This window comes from Rhamphochromis sp. 'chilingali' (genome assembly GCF_963969265.1).
Source record: "Rhamphochromis sp. 'chilingali' genome assembly, chromosome: 11".
Classification (NCBI taxonomy): domain Eukaryota; kingdom Metazoa; phylum Chordata; class Actinopteri; order Cichliformes; family Cichlidae; genus Rhamphochromis; species Rhamphochromis sp. 'chilingali'.
Genome location: NC_137938.1, coordinates 3,533,734 through 3,560,503, shown reverse-complemented (window position 1 = coordinate 3,560,503; position 26,770 = coordinate 3,533,734). Strand labels below are relative to the sequence as shown.

General features: G+C 40.5%; 1 protein-coding gene across 3 annotated transcripts in view; it reads left to right on the top strand.

Moving 5' to 3' along the window:
* Positions 1-26,770, top strand: part of cdk14 (cyclin dependent kinase 14) — a 238,532-nt gene that overhangs the window by 82,084 nt on the left and 129,678 nt on the right. For all 3 annotated transcript variants that reach the window (XM_080895578.1, XM_080895579.1, XM_080895580.1), the window contains 4 exons: positions 5,208-5,302; positions 5,886-5,965; positions 8,807-8,901; positions 13,315-13,377. In XM_080895578.1, the coding sequence (XP_080751704.1) occupies positions 5,208-5,302; positions 5,886-5,965; positions 8,807-8,901; positions 13,315-13,377 (333 nt within the window). The remainder of the gene's footprint in view (positions 1-5,207; positions 5,303-5,885; positions 5,966-8,806; positions 8,902-13,314; positions 13,378-26,770) is intronic.

The window sequence follows — 26,770 nt, the reverse complement described above, 5'->3', positions numbered from 1 at the left end:
GAAATCAAACTTGTCAGCGCGGTGACAGTGGTCTGATCTCCTTTCGGAGAAAAGCCTGATTAAGCAAGACTTCACATTTCAAAGCCACCATCGTCAGAGGTGTTGATGATAAAGTGTCTGTTTGATAAATAGTGGGTTAAGAGTCAGTCAACAATTGTGCCAGTGTTGTCATGGAAACACAGTTAGTAGCTTGTAGATTGTTTTCTTTTGCTCATAATTAATCACTTTATATTTGAAACCACGTTGTGCTCGTCTCTTATTAAAAGATTGGTCACCATCCACACCTCAAAAGAAAATTTAGTGAAGAAGAGATTCCTGTTTGTCAGGCTCTGCCCATACACCACCACATACAACAGGTTGTATGTGGTGGTGTTGCTTCAGTCTGATGAACTCAGACTGAAGCAACTGAGGTAGGGCCAACCTTCACATACAAGTAAATATGTCTTGCCTTATCGTCATCTAAATAACAGAAAGTGAGTCTAAGAGGATGTTGACATGCTTACAGAGTGAAGTGGCATAGTTCAGTCATAGTTGGACTTTTAACAGGAAAGTTAATAAAAAGCTGTATAAAGATAAGAGCATGACTGCAAACTAAAGAGAAACAAAACAATCTGTTTATAGCTGACAGATCTCTCTATGTGTCTATCTGTTCTTTGCCTATCCTAACATTCTTCAAATGTAGCAGGTGTACTAATGGGACAGTAAGTCAGTAAGTGCAGCTGTGAAGCATGTTGCTGTTAGGGAATCAGATGCAGTCAGAGGGAGTAGCATGTTACTGCTCTAACATGCTGCAACATACTTCACTGTTCAAAGCCTCAAGGGCTCCTGCCGAAATGTTTTGTAGTGGAACGATGGGAGCCAGTAGACATTCCAGGCTGTGGTTGTTAAGGTAGTCCTCTAATTTTGGGACCTATCCTCTTTGCAACACTAACTGTTGCCGTGTTTTTCATTCTTATGAGCTGATGCACTTCCCCTGATATTGTCGCCACATCACTGCTAGTCTCTTTCTGAAACATGATCTACGACTTATGATTGGCACAGTTTTAGGAACAACAATTCCTTCTAGGAACAGATCTTTATACTGAGTAAATATGATAAATGGAATGGTTACAAAGTTAAGTGCCCAAATGAGATCTTAACTCCTCAATATGGAACAATCTCTTGTCCTATCAGGGTACAAATGCTAATTGATGTTAATGCTAATTAATGCCAAGAAAAGCGATGAGTACTCTAGCCTACAGCTTTACTATGATAACAGGGAGATATGCATCCCCAACATTCACAACACTGGAAATTGTTGTGAATCTCATGAGGCAACAACACGACTGGCTCTTAAGTTTATTGGTTCGGCTGTTGATTGATCGTTTTTTTGGTGATCATGGGTGGGTCAACCGCCTTTATCTTTACCATTCTTACATGTAAAATAGATTTCTATTCAGGATTCTATGAGTTAATATTTAGTTTTGGTTGCTGTTATCATGCAATTGTAATAAAAGATTTTAGGATTTAGACAACTTCGAGCTAACAGTATGGTATGTCTCTTCTAGTGTCAATGGAAATTAGTTCAATTCAATTCAATTGTATTTATATTAGAGATGGCACGATACCACTTTTTTATGTCCATCTCTAATTTATACAGCACCAAATCACAACAACAGTTGCCTCAAGATGCTTTATATTGTAAGGTAGACCCTACAATAATACATACAGAGAAAAAACCCAACAATCATATGACCCCCTATGAGCAAGCACTTTGGCGACAGTGGGAAGGAAAAACTCCCTTTTAACAGGAAGAAACCTCTGACAGAACCAGGCTCAGGGAGGGGCCCATCTGCTGCGGGTGTACAAAATAACTCAAAATGACTGCAAAGACATACAAAACAAACAGAAATGCCACAGGAATACTACAAAGAAGCTATTTGTTGAATGACAAATGAGTTTGAGTGCATTATGCATCTCTAAAATATTACAGCCTTTGAGATGCTGTCAAAGAACCACTTTCCGTCAGCATTTCTGTTGCTCTGCGACGCTGCTGGCTTTTCTTCTTTATTCCTTCGTCAAAGAAATTTGCCAGCCTGTATCTGTTCACATGCCTAATTGAAGACTGCATACAAGTAACACAATTTTCTTAATCATGCAAATGAGATTTTAGGTTTTTATACATATGTGGTTCTTTTCAGAACCATAGAAGAAAAACGGCACAGAATGCGAAAGGTTTAATGAATGTGCACACAGATAAGATTTAATGAGTGTAATACGAGGCTTGACTGATTGCCTGCCAACATCGCTGTGAGAAGCTAATGAATTGTTTCAGCCCTGATTATGAAATTGTGTTATTTGTGCCGTCCGTGGTCATTTGGCTCAGGCAAACAAACCCACTTGATCTCAAACATTTCAAGTCCTTAATTAAAAAAAGATGGATAGTGGCTAATCTCTGGACCATCAGCCTTCAGAATCCCACTTCTAAATTCTGGACCTGTGTCTTTTGTTTCTTTGGCTTTTGTCCTATAATTTAAATAAATTGCACAGGCTCTGGGATGGCATACTATATGTTCTGTAGGACATGGCATTTAAAATTTCTAGAAATTTGGATTTGTTCTATAAACCACTATCCCCCATCAGAATCAGTCATTAACGGGCTTTAACAGTCGACCTCAGATTAGGCTAATGGAATTTCGTTATATCACAGTTACAGCACATGGCAAAATAAAGTTCATGTTAACTTAATGTCAGAATAACTGCTTACAAAAGTGACTGTGTTGTAAAACGGGAACACACTATTAAAGATTATATGTGTCTTTAACCATTTCAGATCAAAATCTGTAGACTACCCTGACTCAGAGCAATTGTCTAATGGCCTCATAATGTTGTGCTTTCCCCCTTCTTGTCATAAAAGTTGACATTGTTAGAGCAGAAAACCAATGAAGTAAAGATACAGATGAATTAAAAGATTCATATGATAAGCAGACTGACACCAGATTAATAACGGATTTAAAGGTGAAATTTTGTTACTTCTGGATTTGTGATTAATCCACTTATGCAGACCCAGCTGATATCTAGTAAACCCTCAGCTTTAGGGACGTTAAGGCGGTTGCAGGCTTTGGCCAAGTGATGATCCACCTCTGACAACTGCGTAATATTTTGGTACCAATGAACTCCCCCCACCAGTTATTCCTAAAAGAGGATGCAGTAAGGCAAATGTAAAGTGAAAGTGGTTCATGCAGAACACTAGTAGAAAAAAAGACTAGTTCTGTAGTCATGAGCCTTGCTGGGAGAGGTTCTTCAGGCCACCTTACTGTCCAACTCAATTGTTTCACAGATAGAGCTTCACTTCTTCCTTGATCCCAGGGGGAAGTCTGATTTGTTTAGAGAAGCCCTCAGAAATGTTGAGCTTATTACTGCTGCAAGGATAGTGAGCTAACAGGAGGGTGGCTGGAAAGCAATGAAGACAGTGCAGATGTAGCAAATACTGCACCATCATTTAGGGATTTCCTGAAAGCATGGGATTTGGTTAAAGATGCATTACAAGGGAAGATGGTTGCATTGTGCTTTCAGGGCCATAAAAGCTACTGATGCTTCACTGACTCTAAGCAGGTTTTCAGTCCCTGTTGTGTTCATGTGTTAAAATTATAGAAAAAAGGACAGTTTTCTTCTGAAAGAACCTTTTCTTAAAGCAACGCTTAAAGGGATTTGAAGACTAGAACATTAAGTATGTTTGTGCTTCAGGACCTTAAAGAATGGTACCTGAATAGCCTCCAGTGCTAAATCATCTTCCAGGCACTCATGGCTTGGGATTCGTCTGACAGATGTAACCTCAGCTACATCGGCACACTGTTAGTCAGTGCCCGGATCCCCAAGTTTTAATTGGCAGAAAAAAATTACATAATGACGGATACAACCATATGACAGTGCCCCACGGCTTGAGGCAAAAAGCCTCGATGAACAAAGCAAGTTAATAACCAGTCTCTTGATACCTGTTATCGCTAACTGCTGTTTCAGGTTTGACCTGAAACCTATAGTTTTGATTTCTGCAGTTTTGTTCAGACCATAGACAAAGAATGTGAAAGGTCTCCAACTGTTAGAAAAAACAGAGGCTGGACAGTCAACATTATTTCGACCGCGTGCAATGAACTTGTGGTCTCACTGAAACGGTTGCTTCGAAGACCGGAAACATGTTTGTGTCAACTCGCGGTCAGTTGCTTTGTGTGTTAAAATGTTGATAAAGTGGCAATGGGGACAAGTTGGCAATTGCAATGCGATGCACCGACTGTGATAACTCAGCAAAGCTCATAGATTTGAAACAGAAAATGAGAAATTTCTTCACAGATCTACAAAATAGTTGTTGTGGTTGTAAAATGACATTTGGCAACCTTTCTTTTAATATAGGTATGTTATCAGAGTACAAGCAGCTGGCAACCAGGTGAATCATGCTGCCTATTGCAAAGATAGTTGTGCTCACTGGTGCGAGCTGACTAAGACTGTATGCAATGCGGTGGCAGTCTGTCTGCATTTAGAAATCAGTTATTCACAAATCCTCACCAGCCTGTCTTAGACGCAATCGCCTTGCAATCGAAAGTGGTTACCAAGAGGTTGAGGGTCTCGCATGCCTAACCTCACCACAACTATTTGTGAAAATGTGAAAATAATTGGATTTTTCTTAGTCACAAGGAGGTCGCCATCCTACTCCTCCTCTTGGGTGACTGAGCGAGGGGGAGGTGATCCACATACTTGATTGGCACGTATGCTTTCGTCAGAGCTACATTTAGTTATCAAAGCACTTTTCCTCATCACTGACAACAGCAGATGTTAGGACAGCATCCAGTGAGTTGAAGTTTCAGAGCTGACTTGTTTCCCCTTTCCTAGCAGTTAGCTATGAATATGCTCACTTCTGTGCCTTCTTCTCTTCGAGCCACAGTTATTTCTTTCTCTGTGAAGTGCTGAGATGGTGAAAAGTGTCTAAAAGTTATCAGCTGACAATTAAATGAAAAGGAGCTCTTACAAGAAGAGACTTGGTAAAAAAATTCTCTCTCCTCCTCCCAACCGACATTACACCTCCTCGATGATACAGCAGGGAGCCTCCAGATTTTAATATCTCTCAGACACTTGTAAATGTGTTCTGTGAAATCCTACGAGGCGCCGCTTTTCTGGGTTACTGAACTCACCCTCTCATTTTGCCTTTTCATATCTCTTTCTTTTTCTTCCCGCAGCCCACCAGCCCCAAATTTGGAAAGGCAGATTCCTATGAAAAGCTGGAGAAACTGGGAGAGGGTTCATATGCTACAGTTTACAAAGGAAAGAGCAAGTAAGTAGCGTGGAATCACTGTCTAATCCAGTTACTCTTCTTTATAGTTGCTAGAAATCACTCATGGATGCAGCGAATATTACATTTAATTATACGAGAGCATTGCTGTGTGGGAATGAAATAATTCAATAGGTTTTATGTAAATAATATTTCTTGTCTGCAAAGCTGTGCACCTCACAAATGCAATGTAATTTCCTTTATTTTAATCACTATAGGATGAATGTATTTATGCCATGATTCAATAGTCTTCGTTCACATTTCATGGTTTGCCGCTTTGCTTGCAAGTTTTGCTAATTAAATTCTTGAAAATGTACAAAACTCCAAAGACTCTAATCTTCTCAGTAATGATGTTATTTGGCGTCACTCTTAAACTACAACAGCTTTGATTGGTGAGCTTCATTCAGTTGTAATCCCTTCGCCTTGTACCCGCGTCTCACTCCACTGCCGCCAAATTACATTTCTCTGGCTTAAATATCCTCGCTGTTCTCTGGCTTCACTCATTTTAAGAGTTTTCCTTTATTGTCGCAAAAAAAGAAACTCGATCAGTTTAGTATACATTGTGTGTGCTTCATGTTGCTGCCAGGGTGAATGGAAAACTAGTGGCTTTGAAGGTGATTCGACTACAAGAAGAAGAAGGAACACCCTTCACAGCCATAAGGGAAGGTAAGACGTTTACGTGCATAGAGGCACAGATACCATATTTTTCTTTCTATATTAATAGTTTCACTTTCTGTCTTACATAAGCTACTTTAATATCACTACGAAAACAGCTCAATATCTCAGTTCAGCCCAGAACTGCAAGTGGTAAGGGCAAGGCCGTGTCCTCATATACCTCAACAGTCATAAACTGTAAATATCATGAAATAGGGAGTTTAAAACTCCAGTCAGTGTTAACTTTCCCTACCTGATCAGAAACCCTTTAAACTGTCTGTGTGGAACTAAAGAAAGCAGATGAGTTTAAATACCTGGGGACAGCCATCCAAAGCAATGGACAGGGAGCATATGGAAGAGGGCCTGGAGAAGTGGCGGCATTGTCTGGAGAGAAGAAGAATAAAAGTCAGTAGAAGCAAAACATTTGAATGAGAGAGCAAGACCGGTGTGTGGTCACCCATCTGAAGCAATGGACAGTGCACAAGACAGGCGAAGGCTAAGATGGTTTGGACATTTACAGAGGAGAGAGAGTGGATATGCTGGGCAATGGAGGTTAAAGATGGACCTACCAAAAAAGAACCAAAGATGGAGACTACAGAGGAGATTCATGGGCGTGGTGAACAAAGACATGCAGACAGCTGATTTGGTTACTGATCCAGTCTGGTGGGAGCAAAAAAAATGCTACTACCATTTGGACATCTCTTAGTCCTCTAATAAGAAGAAATCTGTTCAGTGGATCAAGGCTAATTTGTACTTTTCAGCATTCACTCCTAAAACGTATTTCAGTGTAAGGATCATGTGTTTGGTGGATCTCTGGTGCTTGGGGGAGTGAGCTCTGCTTGAACAGGACTGGAGATGGAATGTCGGTTCTTAGCTGAACCAAGACATTGGAAAAACTCAAAGTTCGCTATTAGCTAACAGGTATATAATGTGAATTGTCTTGTTACAATATGAAGTGCTTAACTTACAGCTTGTAGGGTTTAAAATGATAAACTTTGTCCTGTATGTATAGAAGTTCAGAGCTCGTCCTTGCTTGGCTTGGTTTGTCCTGTCACTTCGTTTTACAGACTCCACTGAAAGAAGATACAGTCACCTCCACGGGAGGAACTGGTATTTAAATTTAGATGAGAACGTGATGCTGTCTGTTTGATCTGCTTATGATCCAGGTCTGATAAAGTAAGAGCTAGACTCCTCACAGACACAGTTAAAACTCTCCCTATGAGAAGATCAGAAAGGTAATTTGAAATTGAACTAATTCAGCAATTACTGAGCAGTGAGCTTAGAGCACAGATATGTGAGCGGCATTACAGACTGCTGCTGAATAAAGTAATGCACACAGAGTATAAGACAGCTGTGAGTGTGTGTTCGAGCCATTACCACCGATGTGTGTGTGAGCAGGGAGAGAGGGGGTTGGATCTTCAAACTGGTGACAGGATCTTTGAGGTATCAGACTATAGCTTTAACTTCCTGCTGAGAGGAGCCTTGCCTTTGATCTGCTTATGTGATTTTGTGTTTTTTACCTTCAGGTACTCATACAGAATGAATATATTGATGAGACCTTATCACTTACTGCCTCTCAGAGGTTCTGTCTGTCCCCTGTGTCCTTGGAACAGAACTTTTTGTTTGCTAAATGAATCAGTTTGTTAAATGTCTGAAAATTCCATTTATGCTATATAATAAAAATGAAATACTTTAAATTCAACTAAAATACAATGATATTTTAACTTAAAGAGTATATAAAGGACAGCATACAGTCATCAACTCTGCTGACCTACCTAGCTAGCTTTAGCAGGAAGCACGCTGTTATTTTTCCAATTTAACATAAACTGACAACATGAGCTTTCCCCCTTATTTATATGGAAGGGAATACTAAATGACCAAAATGTGAGCTCCTCAGAATTTGTTGTGCATTTCAAGGTGATAAGTAAAAAAAAAAAAAAATTAAGAACAGCTTAAACGTAGCATTAGTTTTAGCTAGCTCTGGCTAGCTTAGAAGCTAACATTCCTAGAGTGATATAGCGCACTGATTTAAGGTAGAATATTATCTCTTTAATGTGTAGTTAGCATTTTTTTCTTTTAGAACTAGTCTTATACTGACAAAAGTTGGGGTAATTTGCATGCGGAGAAAATTTGTCACTTGTTCCAGTTGGGTTGAATTTCTTGTATTAGCCCCTTTCATTACTTAGTGCTTCCAGTGGCTACAGGCCAAGCAGTTTTGTGGTGATAATCTAATGCCAGCTTTTATGCAAAAGCTCTAATTTGATGGAACTGCTTTTAGATTGAAAACCAGCATTGGTTGAAAAAAGTAAATTAGAAGCTCGTAGAAGTCGTTTGCTGTGTCTGAGATTTTTTGTAAGGTAGTTCAATCTGAAATCAGAATATCTCGTATTAAATGTTAAAAAAGTAAACTTGTTCTTTTTGTTACTAAATTAACTTGACTGTGATGTCAAAGCTATAAAATGTCCCCACCAAAAACTGAAAATGTGTCGTGTATTATTTGCACAATGCTCACCGTGCTCTATTCAAGCTGTGACTTCGATCAAGTAATGTAAATGTGCTCATCATACCCAGCCTCCCAAGTAAGACTCTTTAAGCTTCGCCGCTGTAACGATTTGATCATCTTCCCAGCATATCTCCCTCCTAATTAACAATAAGTCTTACGTCATGAACATGTTGACAAATGAGTGTGAGAACTTTGAGTAGTAAATCCACCCCGTGTTTTCTCTTTGTGTTTTAATCTTTTCCTGATCCCCTGTATGTGATGAGAAATTCTAATAATGCAGCTAATGAAAGCATAACACAGTTCCCTGGTATCAACTCTCTGCCTCTTTCTGTTTGGTTTTGTTTCTGCAGCATCTCTTCTGAAAGGCCTGAAGCATGCTAACATTGTCCTCCTTCATGACATCATCCACACCAAGGAAACCCTAACTCTGGTTTTTGAATATGTGGTGAGTCTGCACACTGAGATCACCCATTTGGGCTCTTTACGGGGGGGGGGCTGTGGAGGTTTAAAATTAGATCAAGAATCTGTTTTTAGCATTCAAAAGAAAACATTTTCAAAGAACAGAGGTCAGCACTTATGTGTTTCTTTAGTTTGATTGATTTGATCCCAGTACATCCTTGCTGATTGAGTTTCAGTTTTTAATACTCTCCCGCTAGAAACATGAGCTGTAGATATTTTGATTGGCATACTCTTAGTTTTAGGGCACTTGAGGAATGTTAAAGCAGCTAGGGCTTTTTCCGTTCTTTGCTCCATAGGATGGCAGCCAGGTCCACCACAGCCTGGTCTGTCTGTGCCTGCAACAGGAAGCCAAGCGGGCATTTTATTGGAAGGTCATGGTTTTAGCATGTTTCCACAACTGTCCTGTCAAATACTGCGGGCACAAATAACAGAAATAATATTCTGTTGATGCATTTATGGCCAGTGGAAATGCTCTGACTCGGCAACACTGTTAAAGCCAAGTAAAGGAAGGTTACTTACCAGAAACCTCTGGAACAGCACAGTTTACCAAATGATGATCATTAGATTAGCCGAAACAAACTGACTTACCCACAAAAAAAGCAACAGCATTAAGTATCTATTAATGATGGCACATGCCAAGGCAAATATTTGCTGGTGTGACAGTCGTTTGTGGTCTTTATCTTTAAATGGGCAGGTGAAATAATATCTGAGCTGGAGCATTTCCAGGGTCGTGAGGGCGATCTACTTAAGATATTTTTGTTTGTTTGGAGAGTGAAAGACAAATCGTGACAGAGTGATGTCTTGTTGAGCCAACATCAGATACTGGTGGGACAAACCTGTTTTGCCAAAACCATGAGTAACAGTGTAGACAGGGCAGAACAAATGTGTGCATCTAACTTTACTGCACCAGGAGATTACCCTATTTTTCCCTATTTATAAAAACCTTTTAAAGAATTTAATTTGTTCTGATAAGATCTCGTCTCCTATTTTTCATCTCATTTTAATTTGTTGATGAACGTTTTATTTCATTTTATCCAAGTTTTTGTCCTTGTGCTTCAGGGTTAGTTTTTTTTTTTTTTAGGGTTTTTTAGTTTTTGCCTTGTTTTCATCATAAAAAAAACATGTTGACAAAAACATTGGCAAAAATTATTGGTCCACAAAATTCACACTGGGTTCCAGTCACAATCTCATGCTGAGTAATACTGGTACTTCTAGTGGACTGGATACCTAGGAGGTAAAATATGTCAGTGATCATTTTTCCAAATATGGATAACTGTAGTCAACAAAAAACTGATATTTTTCTTGTACTTATTGGCATGGCTTCGTTCTAGCGACATCAAGACCCCGTCGCAGCAAAGAGACTTTAGTTGTGACGGGGTCAGTGTCACTGATAGTGTCCCAAGACTTCATTGACAACATATTGCAGAGATTTTCATATATGAGAGAGGCAAACGTCCAAACGCGTGTCAGCCATCAGCTGATGCAAGATTGCTTTGAGAAAAGCTTATCTGCCAGAATTCCGGCTGACCTCAATTACATCACCTACACCAACCGTTTAGTGTTTAGTTGGGAAGCAACCACACTGCCAGGAGAAGTAAAAGAAGCAGACATGACAACCTCCTTATAAGTATGTTAAACTGAAACTAGCTACATACTTGTAAGGATTGGTGACCACATCTGTCACAGTTACAGGATTATTCCACTGACAGTATTGTTTCATCCAACTGAACCGACTGGACTTCTGCTGCCTGTCCAAACAAGTTCAAAGAATAGTATTCAAATGTTGTGCAGCAAGGGCCAAAATAACTTGATTAGGACGTTTTTCTAATTAATAAGGAAAGACTCCAGTGTCTACAGAGGGAATAGAGTAGGAGTGTACTACAAGGATAAAAAGTTTTCAACGCAGTTTTGGACAGATCTGAACCCAGGTTGTTCAGAACAGTCTCATCTTGTCTTACCCTTTACTGTGCACCAACTGACAGCAGCTTCTGATGGGCTCATTTATATTCATGCTGCGTGAGGCCAGATCGCTCAACCAGCTTACTCAGCTTTCCTTCTCTACTACATTTATTAGACTGGGGATGGTGGAATGCCCCCTGTTGGTAGATTTGACACATGTCAAAGGGTTTGGCTTCTGAATCGAGGATGGAGCCCAGCGGGTTGTGTTTAAATGAAGAATGAGAAAAAAGTTCAGTTTGCCTTTAAAGGTGAAACAGGGACGTCTCATCCTAAGTGGTTATCCACACTTTTCACTAATACAGCACATCTTTCAATCATAATGCCACACAGTCCTTTAACAGCGAGGGATTGCCCTGGTTTCCCTGCAGCCAGTGGTTATTTATTTGACTGGGATGCTAAATTGTGTTGATGTTGATATATCATCTTGTGTTCAGTGCTCTAATAGCTTGAGCTTCCCCAAAAATCCATTCGTTGTTCTCCCCTCAAAGCTAATGGTGAATGACAGGATGCAGGGGAAATGCACACAGAGAGAGGACAGACAACTGACATGAAAAGCAATGACAAATATGCTGTGTGTGTGTGCTGAGGCGTCTTTGTGAATTATTCAGCAGAGGAGGTTCTGTGGTGTGGCCAGCAGTAGGGGACTGTAAATATTAGTGTGGTTTCATAGTCACTGCCTCCATCCACAAATCTGTTCTGAAAGCACAGAGGTGAAGGGCAGACCAAGGCTGGGTGCATGTCTGATTTTCTGATAAGAATATCAATTCAGCTCATACGATAAACTCTGGCATAAAATAAGCCACATTTCTTCTTCCTGGGGACGTACGCTAAAGTAGTGTGTGGACCAAGAACAGCATCTGCTTTGAACTTGATTGGACCAATTAGAATTTACAGGCACACAAAAAAATGGCAGATAGCAAAAATGTACATAACTTAGACCCAAACATAGAGTCCTGTTTTAGAGCCACCCATTGTTTCTTCATATTTTTCTAGTCAAACATGCAAACATATATTCATTCAGTTTCAATTTTACTTCATTTATAAAGCGTTAAATTGCAACAACAGGAACCTGAAGACAATATTGAACAACCCCAACAATTAGACAACCACCTATGAGCAAGCACTTTGGCAAAAGTGGGAAGGAAAAGCTTCCTTTTAACAGGAAGAAACCTCCAGCAGAACCGGGCGGCCATGTGCCGTGACTAGTCGGGGTAAGGGGAGCGAGACAGGACAAAGACATGTACATGGAAATATAGCTCATTACAATTCTATGTAATGTGATGACCTTCATACGTCAACATTCCTGGACTCTCTTAGACAAGCTCTCCTATAATTTTTTTAAGTGGTCTTCAGGAATAGTTTTCCAGGCTTCTTGAAGTTCTTCTGTGGATGTTCTTCTACTTTATTAATTTGGATGTGATTCCAGTCCATGACTCATAGTGTTCCACGGTAGGTTTTTCTATCCAGGTCTGTTATTACTTCCCTGCTGTGTGTTTGGGATTATTGCCATGCTGAAAAATGAAGCATTTGACAATCATAATATTTATTGATATTACTGGATGTTGGATTAATTTGACAGCACTTTACTGCGTTCAAAATTCCATCCATTTTGACAAGAATTTTGACATTTCAACCAGTAGCCCCACTGGTTAAAATGCACCCAAACCATAACAGAGCCTCCAGCATGTTTGAAAGCTTTCTGTAGATATTCACAGTTGTGCCTCTGAAATTTTGACTCTGAAAATAAAACGGTTGAGCTGTAAACGAGTATAATATGGCATTCAGTGACAGTGGCTGGTCTCTAGCCACATGCATGGCTGCCCCTCCCTATGTCCAATTTCGCTGCAGGTCAACTGCAAGTGACAAGTAAAGGCTTCGATCAATTCAATCAATCACAGTGTAAAATGTACATACATAAAACGATGATGTCTTTCTCAATGACTGTATTCAAGATGGTGGGTCAACATGGTGGCGCCCATGAAACGGCGCCTGCTCCCATGTATTTTTAATGGATTACTCAAAATATTTTGACAGTGCATCAATTTTTTGGAGTTACAATCAATATCAATCAATATATATTTAAGAGTTCAGTTTCCTTTTTTCTATCAAATAACCCAAAAAATGACTGTAAGGAAAAAATATGATGATTACGTGATATCCAAGATGCCCATATATTGTGTTAGACCACCTAACTTCTAGCATTTAACGTTCCTTTATACTGCTTTGTACAATAAAATCACAGTAGCATCAAGTTGGTCCCAATTTCTAGAGCTGTTTTTGCTCCAAAGCATTTGCATATGCTAAGGTGTACTTGGTGGTAACCACTTTAGATGATCTTTAAGGAATCTTACGTGCTATATAAATAAATTGCTTGCTTTCTTACTTACCTTTAAAACCTTCACACTAACACTGGGATGTTCTTGCCTTTGTCCTCACCCAGCACACAGACCTGTGTCAGTATATGGACAAACACCCTGGAGGACTGCATCCAGACAACGTCAAGGTACAGTATGAAGGATTATGCTGCTCACAATGACCTTGTTGTTTCTTAAAGCCAGCAGTGTGTTCCTTACATATAAAGAAATGATATTCTGATCCACCGTGAGCAGATAACTGGAAACAGGCAGCTGTTTAACTTTGAAACAAAGAGTCTAGTGTGGTGGTTACTACTGACTGGGGTTGGAACATCTTGGTTGATGGGAAGAAAAATCTGTGGGACTGTGACGCGATTCAGTTAGGAAAAGAAAAAGTATGTTGTTGTTTTTTCCTTTTCCTCATCATTGAAGAATTTTTAGATTTCAGATGGTAGGAAATGTGGAGCCTTTGCCCCTTTAGTAGACAGCTTACAGGCTACCAGTTTGCCAGCATAGTCAGCAGGCCACAGGTGACACCTGTCAGCTTACCAGATTCAGCTGAACAAGCCGCTGATTAAATCCAGCTGAGCGTCAGGTGAGTGGGACAAGGAAATCTGGACCGGCGTTAACGTTATCCCGCCAATCACTGACAGAAACTAAAATGTGTTTTTGATAGTTAAGTCAAAACTTGTGTTTTGTAATGCCCTTTCCTATTTTTCTTCAGAGTTTCATAGAAACATTTCAATGTGCTGTCAGATTGTAGAACTGTGTTTATATTTTTATGTGAAACACTTTAATATACAGACGACATTGACATAATTTGTCACCGTCACTTAGTGCACATATCAGATGAAACCTTATCCAAAGCTGACAGTTAAATAGCAACCTTTAACCAAATCCACAATTAAGTAGTTCAATATCCAACCTGGTTTACTCATGATTGTGACCAGAGGTGTGGACTCGAGTCACATGACTTGGACTCGAGTCAGACTCGAGTCATTAATTTTATGACTTTAGACTTGACTTGAAAAAATGTTCTAAGACTTGTGACTTGACTTGGACTTTTACACCAATGACTTGGGACTTGAATTGGACTTGAACCGGTTTACTTGAAAAGACTTGATATTTTACCCCAAATATAAAATTTAACATGCATATTATATAGAGATTGAAAATGTGACGTCATTCACGGGTAGAATCGCAAAGGATTCTGGGAACTCGTGGCAAGCGGTACTAGCGCACGCAGGCTTTCAATTAAAATCAGTCACACAGCGATAAAAAGAAACACAAAAATGTCAAGAAGCTGTTGTATTATTAACTGCAATAGCCGGTCGCATGACAGCCACGGGAAGCCGACGGGTAAAGAGATCGGTTGTTATCGGATTACGTCGTTGAAGAGAAATTGTTCGAGCCATGTTTCCGAAGTAACAAAGACGCGACTGGATTGCAGCCATTCAAAGATCAAATATAACGTCCCAGAACACTCCAGCTCACAGGTTAGTCTGCTCCAAGCATTTACACAAAGGTCAGTGTTTTTTAGTAGTTAATACGTCACTTTCTTAACATAATTGGTGATATAGGTTACAAGCAAGTCTGGCGCTGAACAGAAATTGTCGCGCTATGCTCCTTTGTTTATTGTGCATAAATAGTGAATTGTCCTGACACAATATTGCGTTTCGCTTCTGTTATTATGGTACATTGACAAAAACACATACTTTTATTCACAGGATAAAACAGGTTTTTTTGTATCACTAATTGCCCAGTACGATTACAGCATACAATATTATTGTCACTGCTACATTTCTGTGATGCTACCAGAAATTATTTCCACTACTAATTAATTACCGTTGAGCTCAAAGGTTATATTAATAAACGGTTAACGAATGTGTATTTATGAAGACGATTTGTGAGACTGGTAAACTTATGATACGTACGATGGTCTTTCGTTCTACACGGTGCATTTCAAGGTCCTGCACCCATCCGTCGGTAAACTGTACCTGGGCTTGTTGCAGTGACCGGAAGTTACTAAACTTCATGAGTGTGTGCACTCACTCCAAGAACCGTATAATTATAAATATGCATATAAATATGCTAAGATGAGATAGCTGACTTCATCTAACTAGCAAATGTTGTCCAGGCTACGTTGGTGATACAGTTTTTTTTAATGTGTATGATATTTTTGTCATGCGATTTTAAAGCTGGTCCTACAACCGCATCCAAGAATAACATGCAGCTTATCTCAGAACTGTCGGTGAAAATTATTCTTGGAGCTAGGTTTAATTGAGCTGCATTTTAAAGAGGTGCAATTTCACAATTTGTGTATATTTTCTAAGTTCACTATTTTGTCATGTGTTGAGAAAAACACAGATTTTAAAATTACATGGTCTAATATTTACATTTAGCATAACTGCAACATTATTTTTTCGTTTGTTTTTTTTAAAGACTCGAAAGGACTTGAAATTCAAAATTTCAGACTTGTGACTTGACTCGGACTTTTACACCAGTGACTTGAGACTCGACTCTGACTTGCCTGACATTACTTGAGACTTGACTTGAGACTTGAGGATAAAGACTTGAGACTTACTTGAGACTTGCAAAACAATGACTTGGTCCCACCTCTGATTGTGACTGAAGCTGACATATTGTGAAACTGTAATGGTGAAGCTGCCGATCAGCGTATTACTCCTGTGGAAGCGTCTGTACAGACTCACAGGTTCCTGTTTGTAGGAGGGCAGTGCTAACACAAACAAGCAGGTAGAGTGAGCGATGATGGAGTGAATGAGGCCATGTGTTGGTGGGATGTTGGGAGGTTCCATCATGCAGTGAGGTGATAGTTCAGGCTACATTTGTTATGTAACAGCTCGTACCTTTTTTGACACTAAGGATTTACATAAGTAATATGTGTTTCTCCTGCTGACAGCAGCTACATGTTTAGTATGGGATTATTCCAAGAGAGCAGAGTGAGGTGTTTCTTAAATCCTTTTGATTTCAGTTCCTTTGTGGCACAACTCCTGAGTCGTCTGTTCTAATGAACTGAGCCTGTGCAGTTGCAATAGAGGCAGCATGAAAAACACTTGTTTTAATGATCCGTCACAGTACACTGGCATTTCCTGTTTTAACCTTCCTGCCTTCTTGGGACCTTTTTGTGCCACTGCTATGTGTTAAATGGCTGCCATTTCCACTGTGTTCAGTGGAATATAACCAAACTTGCCACAGGATAGTTTTTACCTGTCAATGTTAATATTCCAGTGTGAATTCCTTAAATCAGCCTAAAATGGCTGAGCAGCAGAAATCCCCACACCCATCACCCTGGGGACCATTTTCTGCCCATTGACTTCCATTATAAACGCTATTTTTCAACCCCAAATTATCATCATATGATTTTATTTTTTCTTCTTTTCTTGGATGTCAATGAAGACTCAGGGCCTTGAAGTTTTAATTTTTAAATTGCAAAAAAAATGCAAAAAAAATAATGGCAGGTCAAAATGTATGTTGGTGCCAATCTTTGGTCCATCTAAAGGCCTACTTATAATGACAATCACATATTACTTCAACTGGTTTTTTGTGGAAATATTTAGTTTCGTTTTTTGGTTTTTGGGGCTTATAACACAGGGCGCTCATGTAATAACACTGGGATTTGAAGGGTTAAAACAACGAAAATATAATTAAAACTTTACATGAATATTTCAGGGAGAAGTAGTTTTACAAGGTTGGCTAATTTAAAGTGGAATAAAATATGGATATATGGTCTTTTTATGGCGTGGCTGAGAATGGTCCCTAGGGTGATGGGTGTGAGTTTTTTAAAGGATGGCAGGAGGGTTAATATAGCGTGTGATGTCAACTTAAAATATCCTTCACTTGTCACTGTGTGTTAATCTCTACACTTGATGAGATGTAATCTACATCACATAGAGTGCAGCCTAGTGGCAGTTAAGCTCACTGCAGAGCTATTTTTAAGGATTCACCATCCATCCAGTTTCTGCTGCTTATCTGAGTCCAGGGTATGGAAGCAGCAACCTAAGCAGAGTTTCCAGACCAGCTTTTCTGGGAGGACACAGGAAGGTTCCCAAGCCAGCCAATAGAAAAGCCAAGAGAGGGCATCGTCACAGTTGGGTATACCTGAAACACCTCACTTAGGAGGCACCGAGAAATTCTCCCCATAAAAACTGTGAACAGAACGGGAGGGTTGGTGGAGTCCAACACCGACTGGGAACAAGCCCAACTTATTGCTGGTATTGTGAACCAAGTTCTTGCTAGGAATATACAGAGATACAATAGCCTGCTAAAAACAGGCCAGATACCCCATACTCCCAAAGGTTAGGGTTTGGATAAGTATGTAACATGCATCCAGTGGTATACATAGGGATTGTTGAATGCCTTCTCCAAGTCCACAAAAAATGTACACTGGTTTGGCAAACCATGCACCCTTAAATAGCCCCAAAACAATAAAGAGCTGGTCCAGTGTTCTACAACAAGGACAAACACTAGAGGGTTTCTCCTGAATCCAAGGTTAGACCAATGTATGGCCTTTCCTCTTCAGTACACTAGAGTGTCCAAGGAAGGCCGAGGAGTGTGATTCTCTTAAAGTTGGTAAACAGTCTTTGGAGCACCCTGCTTAAATGTTTGCCAGTTCAAGACCATGACTCCCAGCTTCCAGGTAATGCAGCATAATTGATGGTCCTGGAAATGTGTCCATTGTTTCTGTAGGATGGAGAAGCCTTTCCTTCCATCCCAGACATCCCTCTGCATCAAGGTGGGCAGGAAACTGCTTCTCTGTCCTCTGTCATCTGATGATTTTCCAGAATCACCCAGAAGCTGACTGAAAGTCAAACTTCTCAAACTTTTGCTTTCTTCACTCCACTTGACCTGCTTGATGTCATCGGACTCCTAGCTCAGTAGGATGCGTACTTCAGCTGGACAGTTCCCTTCTGGCGTCTGGTGTATTTGCTTTTGAGGTTGCTGCCACTGCAAGCATCAAACACCTTAAATTCAACTGGCCACCAGATTAACTGCTGTTTGTTCCGTTTCTGCTTCATTATTCAGGACGCATCTACTTCCTTACTATGCTAACACGTGTCTACCACCACTAACTATGCTGTGCAGAGTATGACAGTGCAGCAACACAACACAACGTTTCCCTCTTTGCTGGTTGGCTCCTTGGTGGCCATCTTTGCTGTGAATGCTAATGCCTAGACCTCTTGTAATGGCAGCAGTAGTTAAACAAGCTGGTGGGAAAACACATAATAGGCAGGAGGAAGACAAGCCTAGCATAATATGATGGCCATCAAGAGACTGTGCTGAGTGCATGCGTGTTTGATGGAGGTGCATTAGTGCAATTTCTTACACTCATTGACTCACCATTCTTTGAGACATTATTTTATTACCACACTTAATTACAGAAAACATATCTGAGTTGTTCTTTTACTCTGTTTGCCTTCAGGATCTCTGCTGCCTGCTCAGTGATCAGTAACAGGAAATGTGCATTTCTGCCTTTAGGTTTATATTAAGCTAAAGCGTGTGTTACGACCCGGCTCGAAATGACCGTAACAAGAGCGGGGTGTCCCGTGACTTCCCACGCCCAAACAGACACAGCCACAGCATCGGACTTTTAACAATAGTTTATTGACAACAATGGCACTCACGGTAGTGGGAGTGTATAATTTCGGGGTGAGCTAAGGCCAACACAACAAACAAAGCTCAACCTAGGCTTCGGTTCCCCTCTGACCTGTTTAAGGAAAAGAAAAGAAAGAAATAACACAGTCTGACCTCCCTGGTCTAAAAACACAGGAGAAAAGAAGGCTTCCCAAAATAATCGGCAGCTCACCCCTACTTGCTCCGCACTTCACACACATGCCCAACTTTTTAACCAAATAGCTATTGCTACGACTGCTCCGTCTGCACCTGAGGCACAGGAAGTCTGCCACACCCCCCGCACCGCAACTCTTCAGTCGCCCTTTTATAGTTCACGTCCACAGCAGGAACCAGTTACATCAGGCCGTTCCTTAGGTCCACCAATCACAGCCGAGCCCCTGCACAGGTGAATTTGCATACACACATTAAGAAACAAATAACCCACCAACACACGCACGTAACAGTGTGTCTCTTATAAAAACATCAAAACTGATGTTCTTTGATATTTTTTTAACATCAAATATCAAAACAGTTGTTCTGTTTGGGTTTAGACCTTTATTACACCACAATCTTTTAACTGACCATAGGTGTCCATAATTTCATAATCTGAAAAGGGGGGAAAGATTTGGTAAAGAGACATTTTAAAAACAATGTGTGAACTTACTTAATTGTATTCACCTTATAAGCAGTTTATAGTTGTTGAAAAGTTGTCGCTTTAAATAAATTCTGTTTTCTCAGAATTCTGGAAAAGAAAAAGAAAAGACGTGCCTACTTTTTTTTTTTCGGTGGCCCTAATCCTGAGAGAGTTGATCACTACATTATCACCTAATGCTTGCAAACTTGGTTAGCAAGCTGCTAAGTGTATGGGTGCAATAGAGACACATGATTGGTAATCAGTGCGAAGTAGCAGACAAATAAAACTGGATGGCCTCTACCACACAGCGGGAGACACTTCGGGTATGGGTAATACATCGCAGACAGCTATGTCTGCTGCCTATGTTAGCATACCTGCTAACCCAAGCAGCTCCCTAAATGTAAGCCTAGGCAGTATCTAAATGAACGAGTTATAACATGACTTCACCCACTGTACAGCTGTGAAAGGGGAAACTATCCATAGAGGCCAAAGCCATTTTTCTGTACCAGGCTGTAGTTGACCTTTTTAACTTTGAAGTATATTGAAATTGAGTTGCTTTTGGAGCCAGTGCCAGATGGCCACCTCAGGATCTGCAGGTTTTCTAACTCTTGAATGTTGTGGTTACTGCTTGTCTTGCTCATATGGAACCGGCACATGTGTATTTGGCTACATCCACACGTACACGGGTATTTTTGAAAACGGAGATTTTCCGTTTTTGTTTTAAAAAATAATCCCGTCCACACGTAAACGCAGAAATGAAGGAAAACGCTGCTATGAACATGCCAAAGCAACAGGTGGCGATATATTCCTAACCGTGTAGAAATGTTGACCAATCAGAAGTCTAGAAGCCTCGGCGGGAAATAGTAAACAAAGATGGGGCATAGAAGCAGAACCGAGTCGTATGTGTGGAGGGACAGTAACTGTGTGTGTATGTAAGCATTTAAACACTGCAGAGAGTAGAATTAACAGTAACAGTATTGTAGAATTTCACCGAAACAATAACGTGGCGCACACCTTTGATGCTGCGTTTTCTCCGTTTACCTCGTCCACACAGGCAAAAAGTTTCAAAAATATCCACCCTGGCAGGCGTTTTTAGAAATCTCAGTTTTCAGTGAACGCCGTTTACGTGTGGACGAAAGGTGCAAACGCATAGAAAAATCTGCGTTTTCAAAAATACCCGGGTACGTGTGGACATAGCCTTAGAAACTTGTAAGAAACTACCAAAGATATTATACTTTTTAGTGACAGAGTCTGAATCATTAGAGCTAATATGTTTAGAAGAAGCTCAGTAGCCGAACACTGACCTGACCACCAGCACCATAAAGACAGCTAATGTCTGTTATTAGGGTGTTTCCTGATTGACTGTGAGAAAGTGCAGTCACTCAGATATCCTCCTATTTACTAATCAGCAGCATGAAAGCTATTACTGCCTATGCTGGTGCTAGATCAAATTAACATTTAGAGACATGCACTCAGACACTCACTGCTGATGTAATTAGTGGTCAAGAATCATCAAGCTCTGTGTGTGAGAGAGAGAGAGTGTGTGCATGTGTGCGAAACTGTACTCAGGTTTATGCTTGAACTGGATGATCTGGTGTAAAATTCATCTTATTCTGCAGCACCATTAACTCTTCTCGCCCCATGTGCTCGACTGCAGTTTATAAGCAGTGATGGTGTTATTGAACACAAGTAAATATGACCTCATCCAGGCTGCTGCTCAAGTGCTCTTCTTATTAGATTGTACGCTTGTCAGCTGAAGGGCTGTGACTCAGTGACATCTTCATAGATCAATGGGAAACTGACACCCACAAGCTAAATATCAGCAGCATTTGCTCTTATAATTGCATTACAACGGAAGCGCCTGATAGCACTTTCATCATCAGTGCCGTGTCAATATCAAGGACAGGTGATCTCTGCAATATTCTGACACTAAGTGTTGGAAAAGCTCATCATCAGACTGCAGCTCTTTATGGTACAGCTCATGTATTTTTGATTAATCTGAAGCTTTAATAATATTCAGAAAGTAGGCTGGTATTCAGCAGCAAATTGCCAAATTTCTGTCAGAAATGTGAATTATTCAGGTGCAGATTGTCAAGAAATATTTTATTCAAAGTATGTAATATTAGAGTTTTCACTGCTGAATTTAATCCTGACTATGTGGGCATATCTACAAAAGGATTAGGTGAGTCAGTGCTAGAAGCTGAAGAAGTTTTACTGTCATGTTCCCAACTGATGTATTCTTGTGTTTGATTGTAGCAGTTTTTGAGTAATCTGGCTGACTAACTGATAAAAAGTCATCACTTTTAGTTCAGTCTGGTACCAAATCACACCATCTCACGGATCAGGACACAGCAAAGACAAACCCAACAGTTCCCACTGTGAGTAAACACTTGGTGACAGTGGGGAGAAAAAACTCAGCTTTCACAGGAACATACCTCAGACAGGACCAGGAACCCACGCAGTCCATCTGCTGGGACCAGTTGGGGTGATAGGAGAGCTGGGAAACTGAGATCTCGACACAGTTTGAGCCACACTTGATATTGCAGATTATGGCAAATGAACATTTTCAGATAGGATCCAGTTTAAAGTAGCATCAGTGCTTTACTTTGGTGTAGCTCCATTAGAATTCAGTACAATAGTGTTACCTACTGAATATTTTATGGAAACCGTGTACTCCACCCCTTCTACTAAGCACGTGTATGTGTAGAAGTTCCCAGCCTTCGTCTGCTGTAACAGGGACCAATCACGAGCTGCTTCGTTTTAAGGCGTGCCTGCTCTACCGTTTGTCATAAAGATATAGAAATGTTATCTGAAACATGGCAACTCATGTGGCTGGATGAAATTGTCAATCAGCTGTGGTGGTTGCATCCTCTGCCTTTGACTGATGCAGATTTTGTGGTTTCAGCAGAGATGCTCGACAAGGAATGAACAAATTCAAGCACTTCCGAAAAAAAACCCTTCAAGTGGCAAGAAAGATGCTGTGTCTGTGGCTTTCTGAGGTCTTTGTAGTAGGACGTAACTACACATATATTTACACACAGGCCCCTGTAGTACAAAACGGCGAATTAAAACACAACCAAGCACGACTCATTACTGGGACTTTATGGTCCTTTGTGGCCGGGACTACAGAGCAGGTTGATGCTACCGCCTGAATCAGCCCATTAAAGACAACCATGTACTGATGCTTAGTGGAAAAGATAAGGGCTCTTTCTTTGCCTGCTGGCAGATGGTAGCATCCTTTCACTCCATTTAACACTCCTTCATTTTATCTCTCCCTCACTGATTTCATCACTTTTACTCATTTCAGCAAAACAATGCTTTGGGGCTTTGGCAGTGAATCTAAAGGTTAGTGTTCTGAGTCACTTTGGAGTGTGTGATCTATGGTCTGAGCTTGTGTCTTTGAACATTTCTCTGAGCCAAAACACACCAAGGTTCCTGATGTTTTCTGTGTCTCGTTTTGTCAGTAGGTTGTTCAAAAATACCCAAACAGCAGAAAAATAAAAATAGAGACCTGTTTGTTTGTTTTGTTATCGGACTGACGAGGCAGAAGTTTGATGTCGTTAGCAGCAGATGGTGCTAAGGCATGCTTAATGGTTGGATGGATGTAAATTTGAGATAAGAAGGAGTTTCACACTGGTAGAAAGTGTTCGCTTCTTTTAACTCTCCCTTGTTCTGTGGCTGTAATTAAATAGCGTTGTCCAAGTCGTGCATCATTGTTACCAGACTGAAAACTTTATGTCGATGATAAGCAAGTAAAATTGTGGTGCACTGTTGTAGTGTTGCACCAGTCACCAACTTTGTTTCACTGGTACGGGAGTAAAAATGAGATTGTTTATGAAAATTTCACTGGCCCAAGTACTCAGCCTATACTCACAGTTTATTTACTCATTTATGTTTGCTATTTAGAATGAATATCATTCACTGATTTGTTGACTGTACTGTTGAAGCCTCGAGACTGGCATGTTAGCAAACCACAATCAATTAGGGGAGAGGGAGGGAGTCATCGGCTAATCCCAGTGGTGGCTAGCTAGTTTGGGTACCAGTGCACATGTAATGTAATGCTATTTGGGGAATTAAAAACAAATCTTCACCTTTAACTTGAACCTAAACATAAACTCATGCTGTAAAGTTGGGGATTTACCCATATGTGGAACTTTCTGTTTTTGCACTTGCTCTTTGTTTGCATTTCTTTAGGTGCAGATGCTGACAGCTTGCCAAGCACTAATCTAACCTAATAACCAATCACCTGCATACTGGCTTTGTAATAATGGTGATGCTGATTTGAGCACTTGTCTCGTTTTTGTCGCAGACTACAATCGTATCCCCAACTTTAATCAAAGAGTCTGTTTTTTTAATAACTGTCATAGGCAGACAATTTTAAAGGAATGACAAACAATCCAATTTGTGGTTCAGGATCTTGGACTTTTGGATCCTGTATTTGTTGCTTTTTTAACTGTCTCTGTTTTTAGTGCTTAATGCGTTAGTCACCAACCCAATACCTCATATTGCTTAATTCTTATATTTAACAGAGATGTGCATAACTTCCAGAAGATGAGTTTGCAGTTATTAAGTTATACACTCACCTCAGTCAATCTAATTGAAAAAAGGGAGTGAATTTGTTCATCTTTTCCATGATTGTGACTGTGATGTGATAGTCTCATTCAGTTGTCGCAGTGATGGAAACATTTTCAGTACGTGTGTGTTGTTCTTCCTGTCACCACTCGTGGGGGTTACACGTGTAATGTTTTGTCCCCAATCAGTCAGTCTTCAGTCTTGATGCTCGTTAGCATCGCCTGCTCCATATTAACAGCGTATTAAAGCGGTGTTGTGTCCTGAGCTGCTTTACTTTGTTTTTCCCAGTGAATCTGTGAAGCTAACGATGAACCCCAGTGTACTGCTGTCACTTTGATATATTGCCTCGTGCTTTGCTGCACAATGAATATTAGACAAAGCAGGCAGACTCCACTCCATTCAGCTGATAGATAACACAGAAGCAATTCAATTCTTACATTCTTTCATATTTCTTATCTTGATAGAGAGTTGTGCTTGCCTTGGGTGTGATGGCAGTGAGTGTTTCATCATTAGAAAAAAAGCAGAGTGTTTATTGGTGTGCTGATGATGGATTGTTGTTCAGGCAGTAGGGTCACTCCTCAGGTGATGGATTATGTTAATGGCTGATTTAACTATGATCACACGGCATATTTCTCCTGCAGTTCGGGACTAATAATGCATCATGATTAAGCAGAGTGTCTCATACACCTGCAGGGCTTTTTTCTTTTCAGAGAAAAAAATGACACTGATGAACTAAAACATTATCGCCAAGGCAACGTTTACATTTTGGTTATTCATGCAAGAAAACAGCTGGACTCTCTGAAAGTGCCCTATTTTATCAGACGAGTCCATTAGGTCACTGCTTCTTCCAGCCCTTACACAGACTTCAGAGGTCTTTGTTTCACATGTGAATGGACAAAATGTTCAGAATGCTCTTTTCTGATCTGTATCGTCAGCTCGTTCTGCCGTAGAAGCACACAGGTAACACCGTCTTATCGAGGGAATGTTTCTTGGATACACAGCCAGACTTTTTGAATGTCAAAGTGGCCGTTAAGTTGTACTGGTAGAGTACAGATCATAGGACACAGCATCCAAAAAATTTAAAAATATAAAAAGCCAAAAGTACAGTGCTCTACACTTACCAGCTTTGGGAGAAAGGCCAAGATCCAGAATGCACCGCAGTGGGAAATTTCCAGTCCCTGAGTTTAAAATGATGTTGCTTTGCTGCGACAGGGTGAAGCTGGAGAGTAATGGGAGTGATTTTTACAGACAGCGTCATTGTTTTCGATGTTTTCTGTGTGCGTGTACTAAAGCATCAGAATCATTTTATTATGATTCTGAAAAGTTGTCCAATTTTTTTCAGGCCCCTTAAAATAGGCGCTGTAATTCCAAAACAGTTGGTGCAATATTAACAGAATGGAAAGTCATTGTTTGGTTTCAAATTCACTGCAGTGCTGCACAGAGCCAAAATTACAGAAATGACATCATCGTCCAAGTACTTAACTATAAGAACTCTCACAGGTTAGTCCTAAGAGTAGTATTAGCAGGTGTATTAGTATTAGTTAGTTAATACAGTGCTCATAGTACTGAAAACCGAGTATCTATCATCTATATCAGACCTTAACTCTGATGTATACATATTGTACAAGCTCGCGACCCTCACTCATGATGGAGTGCTGCACAAAGTCAAGAAAGCAGGAGTTGTAAATGGTTTCAGAGGCAGATCAATGTTAGAGAGAAAGCAGGACCAATACTCTAAGCGATGGGCGTGACGTTAATCGGCACACTCTTACTAATTTGGTTCTACATTTCTTATTGTGTGTCGTTTTGTTTGCCTTTGTCGCTTTGCCGTGTCCGTGCTCTCACACCCTCAGCTGCTCGCTTCCTCTCAAATCATTCACCTAGATGGATGTGTGCACTATACTCAGGTAAACTTGACGGGCCATCTATCAGCGAGCCAAACGTTCACCGTGCTGACCACACGTAAAGGTGACTAAAATCCTTCTCTGCATGTGGTCACTTATTAGGAGGATCTACGTAGTTTAACAGGAAAACTGTTCTGTCTTGAGTATTATTGTTATTATTACTGTCAGAACTGTCAGAGCAACCTCCTATAACGGCCCTCAGCACTTCACTCTCCCTTAGATATTAGAATGCAAATGGACCCGAGGTATTTCCATTCAAAGCCAAGCAAGAAAAGAGAGGAGAAAAAAAGTCTCCTTTTAGGAGTGTTTGATGTGTGAATTGATGTGAGAATAAAAGAGAGATTTCTCTTTCTTTTCTGTTACCGTGCAGTTGTGCTCCTAACAGGGAGAGGGCTTTTCACAAGTGCGTTTGATATACATGAGTAAACACATTTCCCATGCTAATTTTCTGCACTGCGGTTCATCTCTCACCCACCGAGTCCAGGAATAGTAAACTGTTGACCCGGTGACTCCAGATGCCAGACAGGGCCCCGTCCCTGATTGGACTGCACGGTGCTTCAATCAGCTTAATTGGCCAAGACTACGGTATCAGTGAGAGGGGAGAAATGACAGAGGAATGCTGAAATTGGAAGAAAATGAAGAGCTGCGTCGCGCACACCTCATTATGTCTTGATTGACACGTCTGCAGAGGGGGAGGGGGGCGGTGATCTGAGCATCTCAGCGGCGAAAACAAAACAAGCTCAGTAGAGCTTTGATTCTGGGTCCTTTTAGGATTTTGCTTATTAGCTTTTTTTTAGTTGA